Source organism: Typopeltis vanoorti, chromosome 16 (genome assembly GCF_054136105.1).
Source record: "Typopeltis vanoorti isolate ZY-2024b chromosome 16, IOZ_Tvanoo_1.0, whole genome shotgun sequence".
Classification (NCBI taxonomy): Eukaryota; Metazoa; Arthropoda; class Arachnida; order Uropygi; family Thelyphonidae; genus Typopeltis; species Typopeltis vanoorti.
Window position 1 is genome coordinate 48,930,697 of NC_143564.1, and position 12,683 is coordinate 48,943,379.

Here is a 12,683-nt window from a genome sequence, read left to right on the forward strand (position 1 = left end):
GCATTGAATCCGACGTAATAGACAGGATTAATTATGATATCATTTTAGATATATTTTCTAAAACCAAAGCCAGAAAAAAACTTTTAGTTATTTTTTCTTTTTTAATTTATTATTATTATTAGTTTCGCCCATTTCTCCAAACTTTTCCGAAACATTTCTCTATGCCAGGGTTTCCCAAACTGTGTTCCGTGGAAGGCGAATAAGTGTTCTGTGAGAAGTTCTTTTGGAATTTGTCATTATACCTTTCTACGCATTTTCATGAATAAATACGGCTATTTAGCCTGTTTTTGTATAGGAGTGTCCCTTATTTAAATACATTGGCTATCAATACTCAAGAGGTGTATATATATTTAGGGCATTATTGGTGAGTATAGAAGGCAATTAAGGTAGAATAAAAGAGGTGGAAGAATTTGGTACATACTTTTTTGATTCTACGATGTCTTCCACTTCCATGATCTCGCTGAAGGTTGTTTACAGATGGGGGAGAAGAGGGAGGGAGCATGGGGGTGTGTTTAGCCGTGGGAAAATAAGTTTGGATAACCCGGGTTAATATTAATAATATACATATAAATATATACATATATTATTTTGAATTAGGGCGCATTTTTGTGGGGGGGATAAGGGGAGGAAGGGTAAACTTATGTATAAGTTTACCCTTCCCGGGTTATCCAAACTTATTTTCCCACGGCTAAACACACCCCACGCTCCTTCCCTCTTCTCCCCCCATTTGTAAACAACCTTCAGCGAGATCATGGAAGTGGAAGACATTGTAGAATCAAAAAAGGTATGTACCAAATTTTTCCATCTCTTTAATTCTACCCTAATTGCCTTCTATACTCACCAATAATGCCCTAAATATATATACCCCTCTTGAGTATTGATAGCCAATGTATTTAAATAAGGGACACTCCTAAACAAAAACAGGCTAAATAGCCGTAATTATAATAATAGTGTTTAAGAGGAGTAACATGGGAATTTTCCCTTAGACTATACTTAATGAATAAATATTTTATAGTGGAAATATTCTGAGGTGAATAATCGTGAATATTTCGAAAAGCTCAGACCCAGAACGCCTAATAACATCTATGTAGCAAATGTTAGTGACCAAGCCATGTATTTTTAAACTTGAAAGTACAGCAATCCCTCGATTAATGGGTTCTTTAAAACATGCGCATTAATCGAACCGCACTAATCGAATATAATAACCTATGGGAAAAGTATAATTCGTTCCTCAAATTTATTTTTTGACACTTAATTTTTTTATAAACGAATTAGGGTATGTCTCATGGCCTAGTAAAAGGAAAACCATGAAGCTGAATGACAATAAAACATTCAGAATATAAATTTATTATTCTGCTTCTTAACAAAGAATTCAGTTAACGTAATTTGGCGGCCATTCTGTTTCTTTTTTTCATGCAACTGACGGTATGGCCCTATTGCCTCTACGTCTGCAAATTTTACTGCTTCTCTCTTTATCAAGGTCAGCCTCTAAGCATTACTGTTTAAGATCTTCGGTTCCACGAAAAATATTTCAATTTGTTTCTGTGAAATCTCTTTGGACTTGTCGGTGATTAAATTTTCTTCATATTCTTTGGGATCTTCCTGCTGTGCATCTAAATTTAGCAGGTCGGAATCACTCAATTTCTCAGAATGAGATATAATTGACTTAGATTCATTTAAAAAGCCTCTAAAATTATTTGCACAATGTGGAAGAATGTGCTTCCAAACGGCTCACATATTGCTCACAGTAATTTCATTTGACTTTGCGACTTTATAACCAGGCTGAGATTTCTCTGATTTGACCAGAAAAGCATTGGAAGGCGTTCACTTCCAAAAAGGCCAGTTTCATTGACATTAAATATTTATTGGTCAAAATATCCCCCATTGTCCACAATTTTCTTCCAAGTCTCTGGATAATTTGCGGCCACTTCCTTATCTGCACTTGTAGCTTCGCATGATTAGAGCACTATGTAGGCTATTTCTCTTTATGAAACGTTCAAACCACCCAGCACTAGCATGAAATTCTTCTTTTCTATCATTGATAGCCCTTTCCTTCAAGGATGCAAAGAGACGTAACTTTTGATTTAATAAGGTCAGTGCAGTGGATCCGTTTTTGGTTACAATCTTCGATCCATGTAGAAAGATGTCTCTCTAATTCAATGATCATAATACCTTGATTTCGGCTGCATGCATGATGAACTTGAAGCAACCTTACCTTTCTCTATGTATTCAGCAGTTTTGCTTATAATTGCTGTTATAGTTGATTCACCTGTTTTTGTGTTCTTGTCCTATCTTTGCTATGGACTCGACTTGTTCATTTACTTTATTATTTCAAGTTTTTCTTCCAATGAGATTACTTTTCGAATCATTTTCACACTTCCAGATTTTTGCTCACTAATTCTTTTACTCATAATGAAAGATTGGGAAAATGCTTTAAAATAAAAAAACAGTAAGGAAAACAATTGCAATGGAGGCACGAGATATGATCATCAAAATGCTATGTAATTAGCAGACGACATTAATTAACCGTTAAATTTGGACCATAGTGTAGATAGAAATAATGTAGTATTCCATTAAAAAATAACTTTGTAAAATGTTTAAAACCGGTAGCTAAATTATTTCATCTTGGTGAGTGAATTTTTAAAATAGTTAGCCATAAAAAATGTATAGATAGAAAATTTTTAAAATCAGTAACATTTATTTTTAAGGTGTATGTTGGCGCACTAATCGAATTTTAAAGGCGCACTAATAGAACTTGGGTATAGAAAAAAATTACGCACTAATCGGGGGTACATTAATCTAGGCATTGCTATATTCATGAATTATCGTTAATTTTCACACATCGAAATCTTTCAACAGTCGGGAAAGAGAATACATCTGCTTATGACCATTCATAAAAATTGCCTGCAAGCGGATTATAACAATGGGTGGAGTATCCTCTGTTCTCAAAACTGAACGAAATAACATCTGTGTTGCAAATGTTAGGTGACCAATCAGCAAGGAAGTATCAATAAAACTTTTCCACTGAAATTGAATATCAAGGTAGTCTTTATCCGGTTATCAAATCTAGTGATACTGAATACTTTCTTTGCAAGTCGTATTGTAGGGTGAAAGTTTCGAAACCGTAGTGCCATGATTTTTTAAAAGTAATAGGCCTGCAGATTTAAATTTGAATATCAATAAGAGACAAGGGACTTTGTTTAATTTTGTATTAAGAAATCTCTTATTGAAGGTGTTTGTGACGCAACAGATAGTGAGTCATCCACCACCAGCCTACAAAGCGATCTCCAGGATGTACAAAAGGATGGGAAAACTACCAGCACACAGGAGAAAAAGTCTGCATTCACTCGTAAGTACTTATATAATAATATTATAAATTTTTGGTGATCAGAATGGGATATGTCAATGAAAATCAGCACAAATTAATTTAATGATGTTTATGTTAATTGAGGTTTAATTAATAATTAATAATTAATGATCAATTATTAATTAATAATAAAAATCAGATAAAAAACGGCCTCGCCTACTCACTATGCGGGAATAAAAGGCATCAGTTGATTTAAAAAAAAATAAAATAAAAATCAGCTAAATTAACAATTAATTATTAATTATACATTATGAACTAACCAAGGTGTTTTGTGAAAATTTCATGATTTGTGAAGTGTTGGGTCATAGGAAAAGTTTGGGAAATGCTGCTCTATGCTTTTGCAGGATTCATTTCCTACTCTTTTGTTTATATCTCCAACAAGTACCACTTTTTCCATTTCCTTTATGTCGACTGCCTGCCTTAGTGGCTCAAAAAATTCTTCCACTTCTTCCTTAAGACAACCTTTTCTCCTATGGGACCATAGCCCCAAATCGGTTTCATTCTCACTTTCCCCAATTTAAACTACCTTCCAATCAAGAAGTTTAACTTCATGTTTGTCATTGAATGCTAATCCTAGTCCTTCCTTTCCTTGACCATTAATTACGAGAATATAACATCCTATACTTCTTTTTTTAGTAAGATCTCACCTGTTTTTGTCTTCTTTATATCAGTGATTTAAGCATGGTATTTCTCTGATGTTGGGTTTGTTCTTCTAGATGGCGAACTTCAGTCTGTTCCACGAGCTGACCTTTCACTGTTCGGCTTGCTTACCTGACTAAAATAGTGGAGGCATTGTTTAGCCAGTTGATGCCCCCCCCGGCTGTTGCATTATCATGATATTTATCGTTTAAATCAATGTGAGTACAATTTGGTCAGCTAAGTTCAAAATTGCCAATCCATCCTTGTTCATTCAGTACCTAGTGGATACCTACTAATGGGACTCACCATTTGGGGTGAGGATTTGGACATTAGATCAGTTGCCCAGTCAGTTCTCCACATTCCTTAAAGGCACTGTGAAGGTTTCCTCCCATTTATTTGGCTTTGACCATTAAGTAACCAATCATATTTGATATATGATATTAAAAGGTTTTGCATTTTTTTAACCATCTTGTGTTATATGTCTCCCTATACTTGCTCTCTGAAGTAAAATCAAATGAAAAATTGAAAATTGTTCTTTCTCTCTCATTAACTGTGAACAAAATCAGATCTAATACAAAAATATGCAAACATATGTTTCTGTGTGCACATTCATCTTCATTTTTGGCATGACATCTTGCCAGCTTGGTACTTTACTTCCAAGCACATACTTGCTAATAGTTTATGCCTAATTTCGCTCATTACAGCTTTGGTTGGGGGGGGGGGGGGGGAATTGCACAGTAAGGCATACGTCCAACAGAAAATTCTGGTAGCAAAGAAGTAGAGAAATTTTTTCCCTTTTTTTAATCATTAGAGTGGGAAGCCAAAATATAAAATGAAAAGCTGTTTTTGTTGGATATCTAAACATCAGATAGATAATCTATCATAGACATAGAGGTGTTACTGGAAAATTTGAAGAAAGGAACGTAGGTAATAACAATGGTAATTGCTGCTAACTATGACCTACTTTACTGATTATAGTTGAACATCTTCGCACTGGTTCACTATATGCAAAATGTGATATAGGAATAGGTAAGACGCTTTCAGAGCTGAATTGTAGACTCAAACAAATATTATTGCAGAAAGAGGGAAAGCATTTGAAAACAAAAGCAGACCTTAGAGACTGAGGACAAAATCTGAAGAAAACATTTAGATTGATTCAACAAAGGGTAGATGTGTAAAAAATGTTTCTTTTTACACATAAACTTAATATCGCAGGTATATTAAGTTTATTTTCCATTTGGTTAGACTATAATAAATTTAGTTTAATCCTTTATCCATATGTAAGCAAACAAAGTTTGCGCATGAAGTATCTTCAGGACTGAGGCAACTCGTAGTAAAGGTGTTTCATCACTCCTTGTCTCAGTATCTCCTATAATGCAAAGCACATCTCCTTGCGGACATGTATAATGCTATGCATTAAGGAAAGGGCCACTATCCAGACCGGTTTCGACATTTATTGAGGTCTCGTCAGTGGGAGCCAGACCGAGAAGTGGTAATACTGAGGCAGAAGCAATATAGGGGTCATATTTACTTATTCGAGTTTCCAAAAGGCAACTCGATTACTTATAGTAATTTAATAATGTGTACCACTTTATTATTAAATTACTCTGGATTTAGAGAAAGATGTTAAAAGTTTATTTTCCACTTGGTTAGACTATAATAAATTTAGTTTTATCCTTTACCCAAGTATAAGCAATAAAAATTTGCGCCTGAAGTATCTTCAGGACTGAGGCAACTCGTAGTGAAGGTGGCCCAAGCTCTCATCACTCCTTGTTTCAGTATTTCCCATAATGCAAAACACATCTCCTTGCTGACATGTATCATGGATTAAGGAAAGGGCCACTATCCAGACCGGTTTCGACCTTTATTGAGGTCTCGTCAGTGGGAGCCAGACCCACAAATGGTGAACGTCTGGGTCTCTATTGTTTCTGCCTTAGTATCATCACTTCTGGGTCTGGCTACCACTGATGAGACCACAACTCGATGTACGAGTATTAACTTTGCCAAATGGATTTCGTATCCAGTCATAATTGTGTGTATTTAAGGAAGGAAAGTGATTTGAAATCTTTTTTTCCGATATTGTTAATTGTTCTGTTATAACGCAAATAATTCCATCGACATTTTTATTTCGAGTAGCTAATTACACTCAGAACTGTGTTATGTGACATCTTTCACCGGCGGAACACTTGGAACCAGTTCGTAGAACACAAGTGCTCCTGGGAAAACGCCCGTTAAGAACCACTGCTTTAAACCAACAGACAGTAACTTTAGGTGAATACAAAGGAAATTGATGGATTGCATGTGAGTTTATAAATTTCGCACACTGGGAAATTTTGGGTCTTCATAGCTCCGTTCAGGAGAAAGTCAGCCTCATCTCACCACAAAATCATTGATGTCCACGAAGTGTTAGATCCACTAGAGCAAGGAACGTTAAAGAAAATTTCAGTTCACTTTTCAAGTCATGCTGGGGCAACTTCTGTGTCAGAGTTATCTTGAATGGAAATTCAAGAAATGCAGACTCTTTTAGGTTTTCCAGATACTTGTGTAAGGTCCATCTATGTGTCTTGACACAGCACGTGCACTGCAGGAAGTAACGCTGTTATTCATGGCCTATTCCAAAACGGCAGTAGCAGCTTCATACGCTTGCTGTGAACTGATTGGTTTGCGAGCTCTAACAGATCTAATTCCCAACGATCCCGTTTCTTCAAAACGACTCATTTCGTTGCAGAGGACAGAATTAACGAACCTCATCGACATTTGTTCAGGGGTGGAAATTCGTGGAATGCTATTAAAACTATACTTGCTTATAAAACTATACTTGGTAGTATAGTTTTATAAGCAAGGAATGAGGGGGGGAAGGTTAGTTCCATTACTATGAACATTATTAACACCATAATAAAGGAATAAATCATGTGTCCACCTTTTACGCTCTCCAGGCACCTGATGAGTTGCGTGATATATAAATTCCGTGAATTTGGTATTTATAACGTCAAGTGGTGGTGGATTTTGGAACTGCTTTTTTCTCAGATATCGCTTCCGTATCACGCATAATGTATTCCTGTAAAGCTTTAGCATTTGGATCACTGAACGGCGCTTCACACATCCTTAAACAGGGATACTTTAATTATGATCATTCTGTATTATTTTCTGAAAGCGTATTGTTTCTGTGATCTATATTCTTGGGTTCACCAGACGTAAAGGTGTAAGGTCTAATTTTTCTGAGTTAAAAAACGCTTGTTTGTGCAGAAATTGAGTAACTCCGGACCGTATCGAAGAAAGGCATATGTAAAGGGTTCTCTAGTTAGCTACCAGAATCGAACTTAGGATGGTCTAACGTTCGGTAGTCTAGCGATATCGATTCAAACTCCATATTTAGAATATTTAGAAATGGTTGCATTACTTTTATTGCCATTCCCTGCTTAAAATCATCAAAAAATAATGGAATATTCACTTAATTATTCCTTGTATATATATATATATTTTTTTTTTCCCCCCTATATATATATATATATATATATATATATATATATATAGGAAAGAAAAAGGAGTGTTCTTAGCACAGAGCCCTCAGGCATTAACTCAATAAATTTAGTTTAATCCTTCATCTAAGTGTAAGCAAGCAAAGTTTGCACCTGAAATATCTTCAGGACTGAGGCAACTCGTGGTAAAGGTGGTATAAGTTCTCATCACTTGCCTTAGTATCTCCCATAATGCAGACATGACATGTATAATACTGTAAATTAAGAAAAGGGCCACTACACAGGTTTCGACCTTTATTGATATAATTGGTAGCATTGCCAAGTGAAAAAACTTCCATTAACTTATCTCTAATGCAGAGAATTTTAATAATATGGTGTGGCACCTTTTGGCAACTCGTATAGGTAAATACGACTTCTCCATTACTTCCACCTTAGTATCACCACCTCTGGTTCTGGCTCCCACTGACGAGACCTCAGTAAAGATCGAAACCGGTCTGGGTAGTGTCCCTTCCTTAATGCATAGCATTATATATGTCTGAAGGAGATGTGCTTTACATTTTAGGAGATATTAAGACAAGTGATGAGAGGTCCACCCTTACCACGAATTTCCTCAAGTGTAAGCAACCTTTGTTTGCTTTCACATGGATAAAGGATTCAACTAAATTTATTATAGTCTAACCAAGTGGGGAAAAAACTTCCAACAACTTCAAACAGGCATTAACTCGTTACTGGAATTCTTATGGATCAAACTCTACCATATATACATACCGGTGCCTGAATTAGAAATTTTTATTTAATACCGGTTGACTTCCTTTAGCCCGAATTACAGCATGTATATGTCTTTGTTATAGATTCCACAAAGTGTTGTATTTACCCAACAGTCTTTTATCTGTCTGAAATTTGATGGAAGAGGACTTTGCTCCTGGATCACTTTTTCGAACATATCCCTTACATTCTTAACCACGCTACTGGCCAGGACGTATATATACGTCGATATTACCGTGGATGCGAAGTGCATATTAAAATTGTAATACCATTGATATTACATTGAAATTTATGATGGATACGAAGCTTTTGAGGATGCATATTTGATCATTAATTTCCGGTAAGGTGGTTAATGGGGGCTCAGATCAGGACATTGTGGCCAGGAAAGATGGTTAAACTCGCATCATGCCTGTGAACGACTGCTAAGTAATTCTTGCAGGATGAACATTAGCGTTGTTGTCCATGAAACAACCATCACCTGCTGGATAAAAAGGCATCAACAGTACGGGACGGACGTGATCGGCAACAATGTTCAGATATTCGTTGGAGGACACTCACCTTCCAGCAATATCAGAGAACCTCTTTCGTAACAATAGAATACCCCACATTATTACACCATCTCTTGCACATTGAGTTGTCTTTACAAGGTAATCTGTGTTCATAGATTTATGGAGCTCCCACCAAAATCTCTATGTACCTGCAGCACAGAACAAGGCGACCGAGTCTCTTGTGATCAAATGACATTTTCCCAGTCTTCCAGCCAAGGTGTGCCTCACTAATGTAGACGAACTCTCCGATTCGCAGAAATCAGTGGTTTCTGTATAGTTATGAAACTGTCAATACCAAACCTGTTCAATTCCCTGCACATGGGTGCGCACATGAAGCTCTATTTTCGTATTAGCCTTCTCAGACGTCGCTCTGCTGAATCTCTGTCCTGATAGACTCTCTTAGAAACACATTTATTCCACTTAGACAAGAAATGTAGGATAATTTCCCACTGATTAAACACCCAGGATACATTAGCTTTTGAGATACCAGTCAACTCTGCTGTTTTCATTATAGTAGCTCCAAATAGACGGGCACCAACAGTATGTCCTTAATCGAACTCCGAAAGATCCTTTGTTTTTCCCATTGCGATCAACACTCTTGACAATTACCGACCAGAGTTTCCAAAAACGTTGCATAGAAGAAGTTGTGACACACTCTTGAAGTATTTTGCATATATGCTGCGTAAGTGACGTTTACGTACATTTACATGAAAGGTTCCACTTCATTGGGCGGTATATGTACTATTATCCGATGTTATTAATTTATTTCTCTCGTCTGTTCTATCAATTTCACATTCATTTCGATTTTTTACAACTCATGCAATATCTTTCGATGAGGTATTTTGTGTAATGTCTTTGGAAAGCGCAGCAGCACCATCGTGTAGTAATTTCGTTTATCTAATCCATGGTCGTGCAAAAACCGGTGTATCCAACAATCAACCAGTCAGTATCTCAGCAGTGGTCTTGAATATTTGGAAAAGTTGGTCAGGCTCACGTTCAAAAATGGATTGACAGAGAACTTGCTCATATTCTATTATAATGTTACTATTGAGTTAGACAAGGAGAATGGATACACCATGATACTTTTGGATTTTGATAAGGCTTTTGACAAAATAGAGCATTGAACACTGTTGCATAAATTGGAGAAAATGGGATTGAATTATAAGTAATTGGAATGGATAAGAGATAGCTGATTCACAGATATCAAAACGTGGTCTGTAAGGAATTTACTGATGTATTGGTGCTTCAGAGCGATTTGCGTAAATTGGCCATGTGGACTAAAATGTGGAACATCGATGTAACACCAGTAACTCTAATGTTTTGCACTTTGAATCTTAAAAAAGTAAAGCTGTTTATCATATTAGAGACGTTGTATTACAGGAGATGGAAGAAGCGAGGGATCTTGGGATATTGGTGGATAAAGAATTGATGTTCAAGGGACATATTACAAGTATGATAAAACAGCCAAAAGAAATGGCAATATACTAAGAAAAACACTGATGAGTGGAGATATGGATGTAGTCACCTACGTTCCTGGATGAGAAACAAACGCCGCAAAAAGTTCAGAGGCGAATTACAAAAGCAATATTGGAACTGTGGAATACTGACTATGAAGACCGGTTGAGAGAATGTAAATTACAGACTTTAGTCAATAGGCGGAAAAGGAGCAATATGGCTGAGACGTATAAATTGTTAAGGAGTGCTTATCAAATAGATATCTAGAATAGTTTTCAAAGGATTGAAGTAGGGAAGGGAATAGAGACAAGAAGACATTATTGTGAGTTGTATAAAAGTGTGGTGCATAAAAGAGTGCGGCATGACTTGTTTGCATGGAAAGTGGTTGGTGCGTGGAATTTATTGCCAAATGAGGTAGTAGTGCTTGAACATTGACCAATTTAAGATGCGGTATGATAAACATTATCTCTGTTAGAATGTATTTTACTGTTCCTCCCTTGAAGAGTCTTGACTACAGGATATGTTTGTATATTAAAAAAGTAATAAATGTAAGAAGTATTATTTTTATTATAATATAATATTTTTATATTATTTAATATGTTGTATTATTATAATATTAATAATTAATCAATAATAATATGTTATTAATATATTTATTTTAATATATATATATATATATATATATATATAAAGTTTTTCAAATACCACGTGTTATTATTTGTGGTTTGATATAGGGTTCATTCTGCTATGACGAGAGTTTGAATATTATTCTTATGAGTGCACTAGTGTTCCACTATGGATGAAATGTTGGTGAGTTTGGTATTTGCTTTGATTTTTTTTTTTTTTTTTTTGTTGTAATATGAAAATTGGCTCTTCAGATTTTTAACTATTTCGCATTATTTCAGGTTTCTCCCTTTATGAAAGATTTGCCTGTCAAAATTCAGGCAGGAGAGCTGTCTATAAGAAAGCAAGTTTTTTGGGAGCTGCAGCGCATGTTGAAATTGGGTAAGTTAACTACTCTTGTTATTTACCGATTTTGTTTTCAGTGATATTGAGTCAGTTGTATTTGGTAAGAGACAGGTATCTTTTACTGGCGTTATGTACATGTCTTCATTATTATTTGCAGTTTTATTTGTCTCATCTGGTCCTGCATAAAGTGCAAATAATAGTGACTTGCTGCATACAATTTATTATAATAATTCGCTGTACATTACTTACTGCACTAGGATTAGTAGTTTACTTAAAAACTATCACTTGACTGACTTAAAAGTGTGCTTAGAACTGACATTATATGTTGAACCCTGGACTCCATAAAATTGCTGATGCAGTAGTAATTTATGATGCTCCTCAACTTTGCACCATCAGCAAATGGCTGAAGATGCAGTTATAAGAATCACTGCTGGTGTAAATTCCCTTCAGGAATATTTGAACTGACTTTTAGCTTTGAAAAATAAGTTGGGTTGTAGTTTTGATGTTAACAAGTGCTTCAACTTTGAGTGCGGAGATATAAGGCTATCTACAGAATCAGTGGAATTGTGCTTCAGGAGGTGAATGAGATTTGTAGTTGGGACAGGGGTTACAGTGGACTGAAGTTTAGAGGTCACATTGCAAGTGCTGCAAAGATTGCACATCACATTTCTGCTTTGATAAAAAAAAATATACTAACATGTATGGATAAGGGATTGGTTGTGCTATTGTATAAAGCACTGATCACACCACACTTGGAGAGTAATGCTCTATTTGGATACCTAGTTCCAGAGACAGATGAGTGACTAAACTTAGCACTATCAGGATTGGAATGAAAATTTTTGTTTGTTGGATGGGAGATAAAGAGGTGATATGATAGGAACTTAAGTTAGTGAGGGGAATTATAAAAAGAGGTAATCCATGGAGGTTGTGTAGGAAGGTAGTGAAGAAATGTCAGCAGTAGATTTTTTCAAATGGAGAATTATGGGTGAATGGAACACATTACCAGAATACACTGTAAATGTGGTATTTTGAGGTTCAGTATGATTAAACATGTAGCCTCCATAGCCTCAGTTGTTTTTGATGGAGCCCTTTGGTTCTAAAAATCTGGGTTCGAATCCAGTCTATAACATGAAGAACCTTTATCAGGGCTTTTCAATTTATTTATTTATTTATTCGTGTGGAGTTTCCTCCCTTTTTCTCCCCTGTCCTTATTGGACTGAGTTGAGCCCCCTCATGGGGGGTTAAGTATTTATGGCTGTAGATCCGCGTGTGTTCACAGCGGGTTTGCCTGCTTTGCGGGATGAAAAACGCCAGATAAACTGATGGAAAAAAACCTTACTGCCCATGCCAAAGACCAGCTAACTTGGCTATGCCTAAGGAAGATCCTCAAGTTCCTCACGTCTTCGACGGGAATCGAACCTGGGACACTCCTTCCCCAGGCATATGGTTGTGAAGCGCAAA

At 36.1% G+C, this 12,683-nt stretch overlaps 1 protein-coding gene across 1 annotated transcript in view; it reads left to right on the plus strand.

Annotated features, from left to right (window-relative positions):
* The first annotated feature begins 11,010 nt into the window (after positions 1–11,010).
* The window catches only part of l(3)80Fj (lethal (3) 80Fj), a 770,029-nt gene continuing 768,356 nt past the window's right edge, over positions 11,011–12,683 (plus strand). The window contains exons 1-2 of the mRNA XM_090405954.1: positions 11,011–11,063; positions 11,159–11,258. Coding sequence (XP_090262080.1) covers positions 11,049–11,063; positions 11,159–11,258 — 115 coding nt within the window. The 5' untranslated portion in view covers positions 11,011–11,048. The remainder of the gene's footprint in view (positions 11,064–11,158; positions 11,259–12,683) is intronic.